The sequence below is a fragment of the Netta rufina genome (assembly GCF_964035555.1).
Source record: "Netta rufina genome assembly, chromosome: 7".
Taxonomy (NCBI): domain Eukaryota; kingdom Metazoa; phylum Chordata; class Aves; order Anseriformes; family Anatidae; genus Netta; species Netta rufina.
Window position 1 is genome coordinate 19,824,334 of NC_140130.1, and position 18,112 is coordinate 19,842,445.

The 18,112-nt window shown below is 51.5% G+C and overlaps 1 protein-coding gene across 1 annotated transcript; it reads left to right on the forward strand.

Annotated features, from left to right (window-relative positions):
* Positions 1 to 11,265: 11,265 nt before the first annotated feature.
* TMEM72 (transmembrane protein 72) lies at positions 11,266 to 16,654 on the forward strand (the record flags this gene model as incomplete). Its single annotated transcript, XM_084289887.1, has 5 exons — positions 11,266 to 11,335; positions 14,616 to 14,682; positions 15,097 to 15,168; positions 15,878 to 16,017; positions 16,194 to 16,654. The coding sequence occupies 5 exons, from the start codon at positions 11,266 to 11,268 to the stop codon at positions 16,652 to 16,654; spliced, it is 810 nt and encodes a 269-aa protein (XP_084146013.1).
* Between the last annotated feature and the right edge of the window lie 1,458 nt (positions 16,655 to 18,112).

The following is an 18,112-nucleotide window of genomic DNA, read 5'->3' on the forward strand; positions in this document are numbered from 1 at the left end:
AAAGAACTATCCAAGAAAACAAAACCTTTGATTTACACTCAAGTAAATCTTCCCTGGGATTTATCTGCCTAGCTCTGAGATAACACGTAGATATTTCTTACACAGCCTAACATAAACAAATCTTCCACACGCAGTGAATAGAAGGGCAGCAAGGAAAGCAGTTTGGGAGCATGCACTTTCCAGGGAACGGAAAAACGCTTTGTCATTCACTCCGAGTTTGGCTTTCAGAAGTGCTGCCAGGGCACTGAGTGCTTGATATGCTCAGTCTGCTACCAAGAGCTTCATTTCAGTGTAGAGCTGCCTGCATCTCTGGGCGCTGCCCAAAAGAGAGGTCTGGGCAATGTCACCTCACCCACTTCTGCTCTCCTCCAGCTGAACACGACAGAGCAGCATGAGGGCTCTGGGCTGACAAAGCCAACAGGCACTCAGGCCAATACATAAACCAGTGTTACTGATTCCCAGGGGGATACTAGTCCAGGAAGGGAGACTGGCAGCTTTTCAGCAGTAAGTGAAACAAGCCTTCACAACTGAGCATCACACATCTTCTGCCATCAGCACATCAGCTGCTGTGTTTCATTGAGGTTTCACAGGACAATGCTGCAACATCATGGACTAAGGTGGGACAGGTTCTAATCTGAGCTGCACAAGCCTTACAGATAACATCCCTTTGATCCCTAATTTTGCAAACAGTGAGCCTAACCTGAGCAGTAATTAGCTCCCTGCCAGTCCTGGCTGGACCCAGCTCCTCCTGGCTCTCACTGGCCCACCCCTGCCACAAGGCCACTCACCAGGGCTGAGTTTGAGCACAGCTGAGACCTTGCCTTGCCAGCTGTGAACACACAGGTACTGAGTTGTGTGAGGGAAAAGATCTCAACCCCACAGTTGTCTGCTTCAAAAGTCCTGCTGTGTCTTTTAGGTTTTTTTTCAGCAGCAATGTTTTAGGAACAGCTGAGCACTAGGGTCCCCCTTTTCCTGGAACAGAAAACCAAGCAACCCAGCTAGCACACATAGCTGCTCCTTCATTTGGAAGGACAGTGTTTTGCATTGAGCCACTCCTCAAAGCATGGTGAGAAAAAAACACTTGAATAACGATTACCACAACAAAAGACTTTTGGAAATAAAAGCAGAACACTTTGCATATATCCTAGATGTTACTTCTGCAGCTGGGGTCTTCTGGATTTCTACTCCAGATGTTTTCTTCATGCAAGAAAGCTATTTACTTAAATCTGCTTGGAACATCTCTGGCACCACCTTCCTAAAGGCACAGACCTCTTGTTGGAATAGCCAAATAAAGCCTAAGGAGCCATATGGGTTCTTCAAGCAATTTCCACCCAGCAGACTCCTACCACCAGCAAGTCCATGCCAAGTGCTGTGTGCATATTGCACCATAAGCAGTTAGAGATCACAGCTGTGAGTGACAGTATAATAGTATATGACATTGACACATCCCAATATCTTTTCTCACTTGGCTACACCAAACTGCCTCACAGAAGTTTGAAGCAATAGCTTATACCCCTGTGGAAACTGGCACAGAACCATGCTGACCATCCCAGGCCATGTGGAAAGCCAAAGGAACCAGGTGAAAGCTCATGCCAGTTATTTTATACCACTGCCCTTCACCTACATACTGGGAGCACACTGGGGGGATGGAGTGGAAGAAGCCATAGGACCAGTCCACTCCCCACTACCACCACCAACCTTAACAGAGAGACCCTGGATCTGGGGAGTTCTCAAACAAGCGCAGCACTAAGTTAGCATGCCTACATTTACACATCCCAGGCAGCCACGCTTCCTGTACTATGAGCTCCTCAAGGGGAAGTTAGCTTTTTTTTCTTCATCAATGCCTGGCTCTGCTCCAGGAGCTTTGGGTTTCTGTCCCTGCAGGCACTTCCCTGGGGAAGCTGCTTCCTCACAGTCCATCTTCCTCTCATGCCCAGCCTGTGGGCGAGCAGGGCTCATAGGGACCCCCTCTCACAGGCCAGCCTGGACCCAGAACCACTGCAGCACTCGCTCATTTACACACTGCACCCCAAAGTTGCACCAGGGCTTCCCAGCAGCATGCAGATGCAGGAAATCAGACTCCCCTCCTCCCAGACAGCATGGCTGACACCTCCACCCCAGCCCCTGACATTTAGCCAAAAGGCTCTTAGGGGAAAAGTTGGAATCCTGTCTCATCATACCCTCCCCCGTATACAAAGTTTCAGTGTGAGAGCAGCAAAATAACCCTGAGAAAAATCTAGTGACTGCATGTGACCCTAACCCTGCAGCACATTACCAACACTTTAATTTACTTCAAGATGAAGTTTTAACAGGTCCTGACCTCCAGCACCCCCAGCCTGGCAGCCTGCTCCACTGTTCATGCAATGCCCACATGAGCACTCTAACCCTTGATGACAGAAGCACACCAAATTCTTAGAATTGTCAATTGTCTGTAGACACTTCCAACACCCTCAACTTCCAGCTAATTACCACACACAGAACTCATTGGGAAATACATCCATGACCATCCTTTCAGTGGAAATGTACTTCAAACAAGCCTGTAAGGATCAGCTCTCAGCCTGAAAGCTAGTGTCACTGCAGGAGTCAGCGCAGCAACCAGGGTCACCCCACAGGGTACAACTCACCCAAATCACCCAATCTCAGGACAGAAGCAGGCTACAGCCCAGAGCAGATAGGGGATGCATAAGAAAGGTCACAATCCCCCCAGACCTGCCACAGGGGCTGAGATGTGCCCTGGCTGCCTGCTGGGCTGGCAATGCCAGCAGGTATGGCAGGCCCACTCATTGCTGCAAGCAGAGCCCAGGACAAAGCAGCAGGAGGGTGGGCTGGAGCTGTGCAGCAAAAGGACAGCCCATAGGACACATTGCAGATCCTCTGTACAGAAAGGCTGAATTATGCACTGCTCCCAGGATCCAGGTGACAAAGCTAAAACCTGCCCCTCTGGCAGCAGTGAGACCATGGCATGGAGGAGCACAGGGCTTCAGGAGAGATACCATTGTGAGATAGGTCAGATATGGAATAAGCCCCTTAACTGATACAACCACTAGTGAGAAAGCAAATGAGCAGAACAGCATTGCTACAAACCTACTTCACTAAATTTAGGGGATCACTACACAATACAGCTGATGAATAAATAGCAAGCAATATCTTTTGTCAAATGAAACATTTACATCTTTTACAGATATTCCTGAAGTACAGATTTGCTTCCATACTGCTACAGGGAAGATAGGGCTCATTTCCATAACCTTCCTTATGTACCTACCCTCCACCCCAACAGCTGTACAGCTTCAGTTCTGCCTAATACCTCTCCAGATTTATTGGATGCCCTGCTATAAGTCTGCTTGTTCCCTGTTACAGTGTTTGGCCATGGGTGAAGTATGTGGGAGGGATCCATAATATTTTTATGACTATTGTATGACCTTCTGTTAGCTTGATAGGATGAGTGTCAGGGCTCTCCCCTAGGAGCAGGGCACACATCCCTTGAAATAGATGCTCATGGAGGGACAGAAAGGTCAAAGCAACAGTGGGGCCTGAACACCAGTAGAAGTTTTAATTATGAATTATGAATGTGGCTACTATACATTGCTATTTTGGGAGCTGATAATTTAACAGGCAACTAAGAAACAGGAGGATCTCCTCAAAAGATAGGGCACTTCCACCTCCTGCCTGTTAAGGGTTGCAAAGTCCTGGATCAGAACCAGTGATTTGTGATGCCTGGTTTATCAAGGTCACAGAGCACCAAACAAAACCTTGTCTCCATTTCTGTCTCTCCTCATGCCAATGAGAAGCTAATCCCCCCCAAGTCCATCTCACCAGCATAGCTTAGGTCACTTGAAAGATATAGTTTTCTGACACTTCACTTTACATTTTGGAAGCTAATGTTGGGTGGCTTCTGACTAGAGCAGGATAGCACATCATTCTCATGTGACGTTACCTTCTTAAAGCTGAGAGTTTTTCAAAGTGCCATGAATCTAAAGTAAGTTTAACTTTTAACTGAAGTTATTCCATTATACAGAGAGCTCAAATTCATTAAAATAATTTCACCTAAGATCTCCCTTTTCTGCCAGACTTTCTGAATGTTTAAAGTTTTCTTTGAATTTTGCACTACAGTTTAAAATCCGGCTTTTAAAATGAAATTTTGTCATAGGCTACAAGAGATTCACAATCCTATCACAACTTATTTCATAACTGCTAGCTGAAAATGCTGGCACACCAACCCATGAAGGTATTAAAGCCACTGAAACAGTGGCAGTAAGCAAAATTTCTATCTGCCGACACTACTTAGATGCAGCCTTCGCAGGCCATGAAAGCAGTACCCTAAGCCTCAGCTCCTCCAGGGGCTCAGATACCCCAACATGAAGGGAAAAGCTCCTCACAGGAGAGCAGAGCCACTGCAGAGTGCTGGGGTTTCATCTGCAGCTGGGGGATCAGCTCCTTTCCTCACCCCACTGGCCCAGCCCAGGCACCCCTCCAAGCACCGCAAGCAAGCTGGCAGGCCCATGGAAAGGGGCTGTAAGCCCTGCTCATGTCCCTCAATTTGCCAGCAAAACACAAAACGAGCCAGGGAGCCCTGCACCACTAAGTCTGGGGGGAAAGTGCTTTTTGTTCTCTTTATAATTAAAGCTCTTCTCATCAGAGGGCACGGGGCAATTTGCCTCCTCAGCATGGGGGTTGCTAGCACTCAGCTAATGGGAACAGGCTGCTGACTAACGGGTGGTCTGTGAGCCCTGGCTGTTTGCTTAGGGAGCAATCCCAGCCAGGGCAGGTAAGCAGCACACTGACCTTGCTGCTCAGAGAGCAAAACTCATGAACTGCACAGATCAGCAGCTACACAAAGTCTGCTGAGGATGAGGCTGCTGAGCACAAATTCAGCACAGCCTGCACCCGCAGCACAGGAGGGCAGCTCCAGGCCCCAAAGGCCCCAGCACAGTCCTCGCTGCCGTGGGACAGCCTGGGACACAGGGGAGTTGACACCAGGCCTATGAAAACCCCATTTGCTCTGTCATAATAGCTGAAGGAATGAGATACACTGAACTTAGCATTCCTACCAAACATGTTAATAGAAGGAAAAGTCTTTCAGTGGGGACACCAGATCCCACTAGGGTCCCACTGCAGCCTGCCCAAGTCCCAGGCTCCCCACTGAGCCAGGCACAGTGGGGACTCCCACCTGCTGTGCCAGGTGCTCTGACCCTAGGGTAGCACTCTTCTCTAGACAGGACACTCACCTTCAGAGCCAGACATCTCCAGGTCCTACTTGCAAGGTGCTCTTTTGGCATGGGGGGGAAAAAAAAAAAGAGACTCTTGAGGTGGGCAGTTTGATGGGAACTTCCAGCAGCAAAAAGGAGGCAATGCAGCCATTGTGGGCATGCACCCATACCTCCAACCAAGGCATCAAGTGACAGCAGCAGTAGGAAAGCAGGACTTATCCCCTCACATCTCAAAGCCCACTTCCCAAAGAACATGCAGTTTAGAGGTACTGCCTCCACATGAAAAAATCCCAGACATCTCCCAGCAAATTTTACCCACCTCCTGCCATTGATATTTAAGCATCCTGCTGTGCTCCCATAGGCCACCACAACCAGTCAAGCCCACCCTGCACCTGGCTCTCCCAGGTGGAGCCTATCTTGGCTTATAAAATCCTAAACACCATGCCTCCAGGTGTAGTCTGGGAGCCATGAAAAAGGCCAGGGAAGAAACAAATACATGCATGTTAGCTAGCAGATGAGTGATGGTATCTATTTGTGGCCCCAGATCACAGCTTTGAGTATTGGGACAACCCCAAAACAACAAAATTTCTGGAGGGCACAACAGCAAGCTGTACTTGGGCAAGCTGAGGCAGTGCACGGTACAAAATAAAGTTTGTGATCAGATACAAATACGTTGTGCTCAGGCACGTGGTCTGTTTGCATAACTGTGTGCCTGAAATGTTGCTTTTTTCTTAACTGGAACAATCTGTCAAAAGCTTTGTACCACAAAGAAAGTTATTGCTTTGTCCTTTGAATTAATAAGAATGCTTCTCCTTTCTGAACAGTTGCCATCCTGAAAGAAGGCAACGAGCACTGGTTTGTAACATTCCCCAAACAACCAGCAGCGGAGGTGAGGCAGTCCAAGCAAAGAGCTTGTTAACAATCCACAGGCTGAAAGTCATTCATCTTTTTTTAAAAAAAAAACAAAAACAAAAAACAACTGCAGATTATTAGAAAAGCATGTGGTGGAGTTGGAGAAAGATATAAGAAAACTTCATACATCTTTATTCTGTTTTTCACTCCAATTTTGGCTCTAAGGTATGCTATGAGCTGCAGCACAAGCCCAACTGGACCACATTCACGGGAGAAGATCATCTGCTGCTGCCTGTCCATCTGCCACCAGATCGTAGCTGCAAATTTCTGAAAATGAGTATTATTTTCAACACATACTGTGACCATTTTTACCCAAACATTTCCTTTGAGGAAGACAAAGGAGAAAATGAGACAAGTTACTTCCTATTTGGCACCAAAGCCTGTTCAGAAGCCATTCCTCAAAATCAACCCTGCTGCCCAGGGGCAGTCCAGACCTTTGCCATTCTGTTGTCGATGAGCAGCACAGTGCCAGCGAGGGGGTAGGACAACCAGCAGTCACATCATGCTCATGGCAGGCTAGTGAGCAACAACCCCGCCTGATGTTTCATTTGTAATAAGTGTTCCCAATTGAAAGCAAACACTGCCTCACAGTGTGTTTCTAGTAAACGAAAGAAGACAAATGCATACCAGACACGCGGGTGTGGGAGGAAAAGGAATGCACAATCCGCTCCCAACTGTCATCACATCTCCTGCTCGGGCAGCTTCCCCTTCTCAGGGGGCTTGTACTGAGGGAGCGGCAGCAAACCTCCTGGGGACTCACACGAGGAGAGCATCGCTGAGAGCCCTGCATCGAGAAACCTCAGATGTGGCTCTGGGCAGGCCTATGTGGTAGCCAAAACCAAGTAAATCGGTATAAGGCTGTGCCTGCTTAAAGGGAAGACACATGTAGGACTGTGTCAGGTAAAGGTACTCATGTCATCTCAGAGCTCCTCAGTATCCTGCAGTACTCAGTACCCCCACCCGTGGATACTGTGACAAACCTCTTTTAAACCTGTACGCTCGAACCCCTTTGAGACAACCCAGTAAAAGAGGTGATGGGTCCTGCTGTGCTTGTTTGCTTTGCAGCCTTTTGAAGGCAGTGCCAAGTAAGCTGTAGACCCAGAATAAATTCTACCAAACAGGAACATTTACATAAATAACCTCAGCTACACAGCTTGCAAGTCCTCATCCATTTCTTCATCTCTGTAGCCAAAAACATGTGTTTTGTGTTGCCTTACATAAATCTCTCTGGTTATTTATCTGCGCAAACCCTTCTATAAATTGCTCGCTGGGCCCCAAAATGCAGCAAGCAGGCTGTTTGATGTGTGTCTCAAGCACCAGGTGACTCAATCACTGCTGCGTACACCTTGTTTGCTCCCACGCAGGGAGAAGTTACCGGTCCCCTTTGCCAGAAAAGAGGGCAAAAAGTCAAACGGTTTTGATGGATGGATAAACGTCTGTGGGCTGAGCCTCCTGCGCAGAGCTTGTTTACACTGAGACTTACTAGTACTCCCTCCTCCTGCTGGCTGATAAAACACTCCTTCTCCATCTATCTTTATGAAATACTGCACATGAATATTTGATGCCTTTGTGAGCTCCTTTTCCACTACTGCATTTCCCCCTGGTGCAATTCCTCTCTGTAGAGGAACAAGTAGAGCATCAGCCCCATTCTGTGGTGCCAAGGCTGGGCATCAGCCCTGTTACAGACCCACTCTGCAGAGGAGGATTTTATTCATCAGCATCACAACACAGCTTTTAGCATTTACCCCATGTCCTGTGAGCAAATCATGTTTATTTAGGTTACAATTTAGCTGAGTAACTTGCCTGACTGGAGGTACCATTGGGATGTGCCGACTTGCTGGCAGGCGTCCCAAATTCATTTGCTGCCCTTGGCTGAGCTGCTCAGGCATTGCTCCGTGCCCCGGCTTCCCTGTGTGGAACAGAGATGTGTCGGAGCAATAACAAAACCAGGAGCATTTCTTCATGTCAGCACAGTGCTCCTGCTGGCAATGCCATCGGGTGTCACATGCAGCACACCGTGGCGTGGTGTGTCACGCTCCCCTAGGGCAAGCAGTCCCCTGCCATCACCCTCTCACCCCTCAGGGCTCCTGCAGGCTGCCAGGCATTGCTGTCTCCCTGGGGGACAGGTCATCTTAGAGATGTTTCTGCAGGGGGAGCCAGAGGGATGGAGGAGTTGGAAAAAGGGAGATGGAGCCTGTGGCAGCTTGGCCAGTGATCCTTTGGGGGTGGGATCCAGCCATCCTGCATGGCTCGTGGCACTGCCCCAGGGTGGCACCAGGCCCTGGGGCACCACAGGCGGGTCACCTCGTCACACCACCAGGGGTGATGCAGAGGGAAAGCGAACCAGAAACCTTCTTTGATTCCCAGCAGGGACAAATATTTGAAGGTACAGCACCCAAAACCCTGTAGGAAGAGGCTGTGGTGCCCCCAGGCCCCCTGACAGAAGCTCGGCTTGCCGCAGAGCTCTGGCAGCATCGCAGTTTCACAGGCCAAGGTGCCTGCCGATGGCACAGACGCTGAACAGTGGCCTTGGTCACAGAACGGCTGTGGTGGCTGTGCCACTGCTGAATTTCTAAAGCGAAGTGTGGGGTGGGAGAGATGAAGGTGGGGACTAGTATTGCTATGAAACCCTGACATAAAACCCTACAGCTCAACCCATACATCATTAGGAGCAGCCTGTAAATGTGAATCCTGGCTGGCAGCCAGTGTGCAAATGGCAAGCCTATGTGCAAAGAAAGTGGCTTAATGTGCAGTGGGGACCTCTGCTATCAAGCCTCCCAGAACAGGCTGTGCTGGTGCATAGGCTTTGCACTGTTGGTTACAGGTTATTAATCCTCTGTAAGGTCATAAGTTCTCAGTCCTCTTCCGACTGCATAAACTCACTCCTAAAAACCCCCGAATGGCTCAGAGCTTCACTGAGGGTACCATCTCCCCACTGGAAAGGAGGCAGAAGGACCGGAGACACCTCTACTGAGAAAGGTCAGGTTCATGTGAGGATGCTTCACAGGAGAACTAGTTAAAAAATTCCTAAATGGAGGGAAAGAACCGCTAGAGGAAAGTTGGTACAAAGCCACCTGGGGATGCCTGTCCTGCTCACGCCATGCCCCCTCCTGGGCACTTGAGTGAAAGAAGCAGTAGTGCACCCCTGAATAGCAAGTGGAGAAGTCACCTGGGCCAGGAGACTCCTCGGGCAGTGGACAAGGACCCTCAGGAAGGCTGATTAAGCCCAATCCCATGACAGAGGTTGGGCAATAGCTAAGGGAATGATGGAAGGTTTAAATTGTTAATGTATTAATATGCCTCTCCCAAATGGATTCTGTTCCTCCATTACCACCCCGCCCACAAATTTGCATTTATTTTAAACCCTGGGGCTTGTTCTTGGCAAGAAAGGAAACCTTGCTGTCGAGGGCACTCAAAGTCATTTTGTTTCGGGGTGAGACCTCCAGGGTGACCGAGCCCAGTGTGCTCCACCATGGGCACTGGCAGCAGGTCTCCTACCAGGGGAGGTGCCAGGGACCACAGAAGGGTGGGCAGGGAGCCCCTTTCTGCAGAGCCAGCGGCTGCTGACACCTCCCTGGGCTGCAGTTTCTTCAAGCCTGGGCTAGTGGCTCTCCACAATCCTGAAAGACTCATTGCCTTCCTATGGTCTATGTACCTAAGCCATTTTCTAGCTTTTGCATTTGTAAATAAACACCTGAAATTCAACGCATTGATGTTAAAAACCAAACTAAAGCAATACGAAGACAGCAAAGAAAAAGGCACCCAAACACTTTGCACAGTCTCAGGGCTTTTAAGCCAGCTTGGTGATTTCTGGAGCCATTGGCAGCAGGAGTGCAGGGGGCATCCCTGAAGGCAATGGGGAGGGAACGGGACACCCCAGCGGGGTCTGCTCAGATTAAGGGGGTGGCGCCTCTGGTGTGCCCTTGTTCTGTCCATCCCTCTTGAAAAGGAAGTGCAGGCACACCACTGAGTCATCCATCAGCTGTGAAATCCCTAAAGCCCTACTTCCTTCAAACAGGCGCCATGGTGTGGGCAGAGGGGAGGAAAGGGGAACACCCGCATGTGGGGCCGGTGCTGAGTCTGCACGGGCAGAAGGCAGGGCGAGGGCAGGGGCTGCAGTGACTGGCCCCGCAGGTGGACTCATTGCCCTGTGAGCCTGCAGCCCCGCAGGAACCAGACGTACGTGCTGCCCACAGGGGCCGGGATGATCTCTGTATGTAGCAAGGGTCTGGAGCAGGCCAGCACTGTCCCATCCCAGTCTTCATGCCAAGGGCTGCCCCTCTCCAGAGGCAGTGTCCTGAAGAGGCAAGCCACGGACCCTGATGCCATCTACTAAAGCCAAAACAAAAAGGCCAGAGTGTACATGCACAGCCCTCCTCCTCTGCCCCCACTCCATGAGTCAGGACACTCGTGGAACCCCACTGCAAATGGCTGTGGGGCTGTTGAACATCTGGGTGACTGCAGTACAGAAATAATGAAGTTTCCAAAAAGACAAATAGACATCTCTCCTGCCATTGCCAGCCTGGCTCTATAGGACCCTTGGGAACAGGTCTGACCTCCTCGTTCCTGTGGTTGCACACCTGCCCTGACACAGCACCACTCACAGGCTGGCAAGCAGCACCCATGGCAGGGGATCAGCAGCAGGAGACAGTGGGGCCAGGGCACCCTGGGAGCCCCACGATCCGCCAGGAGCCTGCTGCTCTCTTGCCAAAAGCAAGCACCACCATCCTCACAAATGGTTAACCTGCCAGGAGCCGCACAGCACTAATGACTTCACATGCATGTAATCAGCTTGGGCTTCCAAAGCTGCTGCCTCCAAGCAGGAAAGGCCACGCGTGCACCCTGGGTGCAAATGCTCCGAAAGCCGCACCCCCCCTTACCAATCATTAATCATCCCCGGGCCAGCAACCCCGGCAAGCGAGGAGGAAAAAGCCAAGTGTCCGCAGCCCTGGAAGCAGTGCTGACCGGTTCCCAGCGGTGGCAGCTTGCTCTCCCCCCGGAGGCCCCGTGGAGGTGGCTGGTCCTTCACAAAGGTCACCCTGCCCCGTGCACGGGAGGCTCTGCCTGCAGCTGGGCGCCGCACACGGCAGGAGGTCTGAGGAGGGAGCTTCTGCCTGGCCTGCATCACCGCCTTCATCTCCTCACCATGCAGCACAAGGCGTTTTGGAGTGCCTTGGAATATGCCTGCCGATTGCTGGGCATCTCCACTGCAGCAGGTAGGAGCAAGCTCTCTTTTTCATTGCTGACTTTTAAGGCACCAAGTAAGTGACAGAACAAGCTAATGCACAAATTGGAGAGAAAACTAAATGATATGCTTGTAAAAACTAAATTATATACTTGTATGCAGGGGGACAAGCATGATGTGAGTGGGACTGAAAAGCAAAATACCCAGGGCTGCACAAGCCAGGCAGGCTGCTCTGTGGGAGTCAAAAATGCAGGGGGAGCTCCTTGTGCTGGGATTTCTTCTGTGCCCCGGGGCCAGGCAGGATGGAGAGGTCCCAGCCTCGGTGGCACAGCCTCTGCCCTCTCTGCCCGGCTCAGGAAGCAGCTGGGGTCACAGCAGCGGTGCCAGCATCACCATCTCACCCACCGGCTGGATGTGGTGAACAGGCAGGGCAGAGGCTACAGGCACAGTGTGCTGGCTCTGCTGCTGACTAGCTGTCACAGGGCAGGGCAGGCAGCACTCTCTGCCTCAGTTTCCCCATCAGCAAAGCAGGGATCAAAGGGTTTGGTTTGCCTCAAGGCTGGAGGTGTGAGCCAGAGGTTCCTGATGAGAGGTGTCTGGGGTATCTGTGTCAGACTCTGGGAATTTCAGATTTCAGACAGCACAGGGTAGATCATAGCAGGCCTTCCTACCATGGCATTTCCTTTATCAGCTGCACTTTGCTCAAGTCAGGGGCCAAGTAGAAAGCACAAAGGTCTGCTGAAGAGAGCACAGGTTTCCAAGGACAGCTGAAGCCCAGCTGTAATGCTGGAGTCTGTGCTCTGCAGTGTACTTTGGAGGGCTGATAAGAGGCTGAGGTCTGAGTTCTGGAGTTTGTACAAACGCCCAGCAGATAAGTGCACATCATGATGAAGCTGCAACAGACAGGAGCCAGGACACAACTTTAACCAGCAAATGTAAACCTCTCCATCCCCATCCCCCTCTGGCCCACATGAGCCTCATGTTGGTCATATTCGCTCTTAAAGCTCCTCAGAGAAAACACGAGCTTGCTGCAATCAGAAAACTAAAGCTAGAACACAAAAATTGAAAGTAGCTTAAAATTTGGAAGTGTCTTAATGGAATATAATCTCTCTCATATGTTTTCTCTATTTTCCTCACTGTGCATCATCTACATCTCTCTGTAGTTCTTGAAATGAGCAGTACAGTCCCCTCTCAGCTGAGCCTCCCAGACCACAGACATCACACACCACAGAGTACAGCTGGTCTCTGTACTTTTCCATATCTCCACTCTGATGCATTCCCAGTACCACCTGGTTTTCCCAAAAGGCCAGCAAAGGAATGGGAGGTGCCTGTGTTTTATTCCTGTCTGTCTCAAGGGGGGAAGAAAACAGCTTGATGCAGTGTTTAGTGCCTGATGAGGTGCATGAGGTTTATGCATGAAATGGAAACCATACAGAAAAGAATCCCACAGGCTTTGCTGGAATAAAAGTATTAAAGGGAGAGGAGAGTGCATCAGCCTCACTAATTGATCCTGAGAAGGCCTGGCCAACTCCATAAGCTGCTTGCAAACACTGAAGGTTGCCCACAAAATGTAACCCCCTCTTCCCACAGGACCCTGGAGTGCAATGGGGCTTGTTGTGTGGGAGACATCAGACAGTCCTGCTGTCCATGGCTAGTTAGTGAGGAATAATCAAACAGCCTCACAAATCACTGCCATGTTTGGGGCATATCTGTAATTCAGAGATTTTAGGCCTTGTGATTTCTACATCTAGGGAGAGAGTTCTTACTTATTTCTTAATTCTCAGGCTTTCAACCATTTAATTCCCAATCATGTGCCTTCAGCCACATGGTTTGGAGAAGATCCAAATCAAGGCAGCAACGAGCCCAAACAAGCACCTTGGAAACAATCCTTTGCTATTGCAGATACTTCACCCAAAGAGCTTTGAGGATAAAGCAGAAGCTGTGCAAGATCAGGAAACCTCCCCAGGCAGAGCAGGGACTCTAGCACAACAGCCAAGCTGTTGAATTCTGTGTTTGTCTGTAGGAAAGGAATGAACGAATGAATTCTGCATTTGTAGGGGAGAGTATAAAAAAGGCTCCTCAATCACAGGGTAGCAAAGGACAATTCTTTGCACATAGGATTACACAGCTTGGTCCCTTCACAGCTCTCCGATGAGGCTGATTTCCCTGCCTCTTCTTGGGGCTGGAGAGGCAGCCTCTGGGGAGAAGGGCAGCACGTGGGTCCCATGTGTTCCCCTGGCATTTCGGGGACCAGCAGCTGCAGGTGGCACCACAGGAACCAACATGATGACAGCATCCTGGTGGGGCTTTGCTTGGCTGGGCCAGAAGCACTGTGTGCTCAGGCACAGACCCTCGGCACTGACCCACCCCATAGGCTGAGGGACCCAGCATCACTGGCACCTGCCTCCCCACTTGTGAGCATGGCCCCTGCTCCATGTGGGGCGAAGGCATAGCTCAGACAGTCAAAGCGAATTGGCTCCTGAGGACGTGGCCAACATGCATTGAGCAGGATCAGTGGTGAACCAGCTCTCTGTAGCTGATACAAGGCACTTCATTTCTGTGCCATTTTGTAAATACTCCTGAAGGATGTTGAAGGAAAGCTTCCATCCCATAAAGCTATTGGCCCCTAACGGCCAGTCCAGGGAAGATTTTAGCCTTGCTAACACTCTTAATCCCCCTTAAAATGACCCCCCAGTGTGCTGTGCTGGCTGGGGCACTGAGGGGATGTTCATTCCTCATTTTTAATCTGCCTGCTCCTGTTATAGCTTTTTCTGTTTGCCTAGCAAAGGATTTTAATGCCATGGCTACGGCCCTTCGTGAATGCAGCTGGCACGTTTCCCCTGACCTGCTGCTGCCCTACAGCCACGTGTGGGGTGCAGCAGGAGAGGTGGGGTGCTGGACTGGTGGGCATGGTGGGGACCTGGGCGCAGATTTCCCCAGCGTAGGAGAAACGTGGGGATGAGGGGCAGATGGATGGGGTGGTAGGAGAGAAGTCCCATAGTAGCTGTGCTGGAGCTGCGGGTGGGAGAGACACAGGACACCGTTGCTCACCTCTTGTAGGTGCCAGAAGCTGGTATCCTCAGAGCACCTCTCCCCAGCCCACGCAGCCGCAAGGCTGTCCTGGCAGGAGTGACGCTGGGTTGGGTTCCTGGGCTGCACGTCGAGGCCAGTGCTCGGCTCTGACCCCGGGGTTCATGTGTCAGCATGAGTCACCAGCGCTGCAGAGAAGAAATTGGGGCATGGATGCTGGCAGCCACCAGGACACCGGAGTCAGGGACTGAACTCAGCATCTTTCCTGCCTTCTCTTCCAGTGCTGATCGGCGTGGGGGTAGAAACTCTGCAGCAAGGGCAGTTCAAAAGCCTGGCTTTCTATCTGCTGTGAGTATTTTTGCCCTTCTAGACAGATCTGGTAGGGGTGCCACACTCAACCCCTCCACCATATGTAGTGTCAAACTAGCCTACAACAGCAGCAGGGAGCAATATCCAAGGCTTTGGGGAATTGAGATCTTTGTTAGGTTTCAGAAGAGTAAGCTGATCCTGTTAGAGAGAGTGATCCTCTCCCCGTGCTACTTCAGACTAAAGCAGGCCAGAAGTGATACTGGCTGCAAGCTGACCCCTCCTGGGTGGAAGGTCTTGGTCTTTCCTCCACAAACCCGGGCAGAGAGCATTCAGAGCCCAGCACACAGTCTGTGTTGTGAACTGGGCGGTAAATCCCAGACCCCTATGCTCCTTCTGCCATCTGCAGAGCATGATCCAGCCCAGCCCTGCCCCCCTGACAGATCCACCTTTCAGTTTTTCAGGGGTTGCAGTCACTGTCTGTGAAGGCTTCTTCTTTATCAGTTTGTTCCTGGAGATGTGTTTCACGTGAGTAGCCTCTGGGCAGTCTTCTCCAGCCTTGGTGGGCCCTCTCTAAGGAAACCTGTCCTTTACAGGCAGCACCAGACCTAGCCAAGCTGCAAGTGCCACACCAAAGGTCCTGCCCCTACTGCCATGGCCAGCACACTCAGGCAGGGGGGAGGTGAGTGGGGGACTTGTCTGCAGCCAATTAAACCTGTATTTTAACCTGAGTTTGTGCCATAATCCACTGAGCGTCAGCACAACAAACCCTAGTCTGCAGCGTCTCCTTAGCACGCAGTGTGAACTCCTGCAAGGCTCCAGGGTTGAAGAAAGAGACAGATCCCCAGAGCTCCCTTCCAGGGACAGCACAGAAATTTAAATTAAAATCTAAAAAATACTTATGCACTTCTCAGAGGCTGAGCCCTTCTGCTGTCTTGTAGCATAAACTCAAAAGCCCTGATAGCTAGGAGGCAACACCTTACCAGATAGTAGGCACAAGCGTGCCAAGGAGAGGTCACCTGAGATGCGGACTTCTGGCAGATGAGGCCCCTGGCCTCTGCCCACCACAAGGAGGTCTCAGACTTTACTTATCCTCCCTCACCAACACACCAGTTGCACACCAGTTTCCTGGTGAACTAGAGTAAGGGTCTGAACCTTTAGGTGGGTCATGGTTAGGCCCAAATCTTGTCATGCACTCGGTGCCTTATCCCACAAGGACTTCTGTTTCTCTCCCCAGATATGAGCCCGACTCCCTGGCACACGCCTGCTGGAAGCAAGCTAGGCGCCCGGGGAGCTTCCAGAAATTCCTGGGGTACACACTGCTCTCGGTGGCATGCTTCCTTCATCCCGTCCTCGTCTGGCACGTCACCATACCCGGTGAGAAGCTTGTGCTGGGGTGGGGAGGAGTGCAGATGGAGGAGGAACATGGTCTGTTGGGGGCAGTGGATCAGAGATGGTGGGGATGTGTGGGATGCTGAGCTAGCTGGACCAAACACTGCTTGGCTAGGACTTCACCTTGGGCCAGCCCTCAGCTGCTGTGCCCTTCTCCCCAGGCTCCATGCTGGTGCTCACCGCCCTGGCCTACTTTCTGCTGAGCAAGAGGAGCAAGAGCCCGGAGCACAAAGAGGCACATCCCCAGGCGGGCCAATATGTGGATCCTACAGCCACCACAGCAGCCTCCACCATTGCTGGTGACACCGAGCAGACATACACATTCCACGGAGCCCAGAGAGAGCAGCACCGCTCGCTGCTGGGACACATGAAGAGCATCCTGAAAGGCAGCAAGGACAGGAGCCTGCCACCAGCAGTCCCTACCCAACCAGAGGCCCCACCAGCTCCTCGCAAGCAAGTTCACTTCCAGGAGAAGGTGGTGCAGATCATCCCCTCTGTCAGTGAGAGCTTGGATGACATGGAGAGCGAGGCTGAGGAGACCACGTCAGACACAGCACCCATCCTCACCCCTCCTGATGCCCCTGTTGTTCTCACTCCCCTCAGCTCCACAGGCCTGTTTTGAGGGCTCACCAGCAGCAAGGACGGGGCAGACACGCTTCTGGTGCTGGTGTCCCTCCTTGGGCAACTGAGGGACCCTGTGCCATGGGCAGCGCTGCCTTGCAAGACAGATCACTGCAGGCACCACCATGAGCCAACCCTGCAGCCACTTAGGAGGATGAGGGGTGAGGGGGTACAGCACCCATGCCCCAGCATGGAGGGGTGGTCATCCCTGCTCCTCTGCCTTCCCTGCCATGGCTGTGACAACCCTCCTCCAAGGGGCTGAAGGGCAAAGTGGTCCTATATCTGGGGATGGATCCATGGTGGTCCCCAGCCCCTGTGACACCATGCCAGGGGACAGGCCATGGGCTCGCAGGGGACAGTAAGGTTTCTCCACCCAGGGGATCTTTCTCCATGGATTTATACACGGCTCACCTCTGTGTAACAGCACTACATGCCACGGCACAGCAGCAGCTCCTGCCTAACACCACAGCCCTAGCATCTGCCTGTCTCAAGGCAGCAAGAGGTAGCACCATCCTCCCTGAGCAGCCTCTGTGAAGGGCAGCTGTCTTCTGCCTGTCCTCACTGTGCTTGGAGAAGCTTAGGGAAACTTGGAGGCACATCTGGGGCTGGCACCTGCTAAGTGTCCTCCCCCAAAACACAGTCTGGACCCAGCAGAGAAGTCACCTCTGGCCTTGGGGACACCTGCCTGGGGCTTCTTGGTGTCCCCTGCCCAGACAGCACTTGTGAGTTTGAAGAGCTTCGGGATGCTGCAGCAGCTCAAGTTACAAGGTTCAGTGCTGTGTTGTTGGCACAGCAGACTGTGTGCAATTCCCTGTGCATGTTAATTATGGGCCCCAGAGAGCAAAGGCAATAATAAAGTGACAATGCTGCTGCACCGGTCCCCTCTACACCAGCTCTTCCCTGAACTCTTCACCTCTGCCTTAATCCTCCCATATTTTCTGCCCTTTGAGTACCATTTACCTATCATCATGCATTTCTCTCCTGCTCAACCCACCAGGCAGCACCTGTCACCTCTCTGGGGCGCTCCCTTGGCAGTACGGGGGCAGCCAAACCAGGGCTCCTGTCTCTGCTCCTTGCCCCCTGTAGAAAGGGCCCCACAATTTAATCAGTGCCTACAGATACCCTCACCAAGCCCACCTCATCAACGTCAGGCAACTCTTTTGGCTCCACGTGGAGAAGAGCTCAGGCAACTGGGATTGCTCTGACATAGATGTGAGGCCACATTGTCACCTCTGCTGGGACAAATAACCGTGACTGCTCCAAGCCCAGACACAGAGCACTGGGGCGAGCGGTGTTTAGGAGGGAATATCTCTGAGACTTGCTTAGACTGATTGTAAAGCAGAAGCCAGTGGGGCTGGATGTTTTTCTTGGAAATACATTACTTTTTCTTTTTATATGGTCAGATCTCTGAGTCACAATCACCATGTCCATTTAGGAAAGCACTGTATTTTGAAGGGAA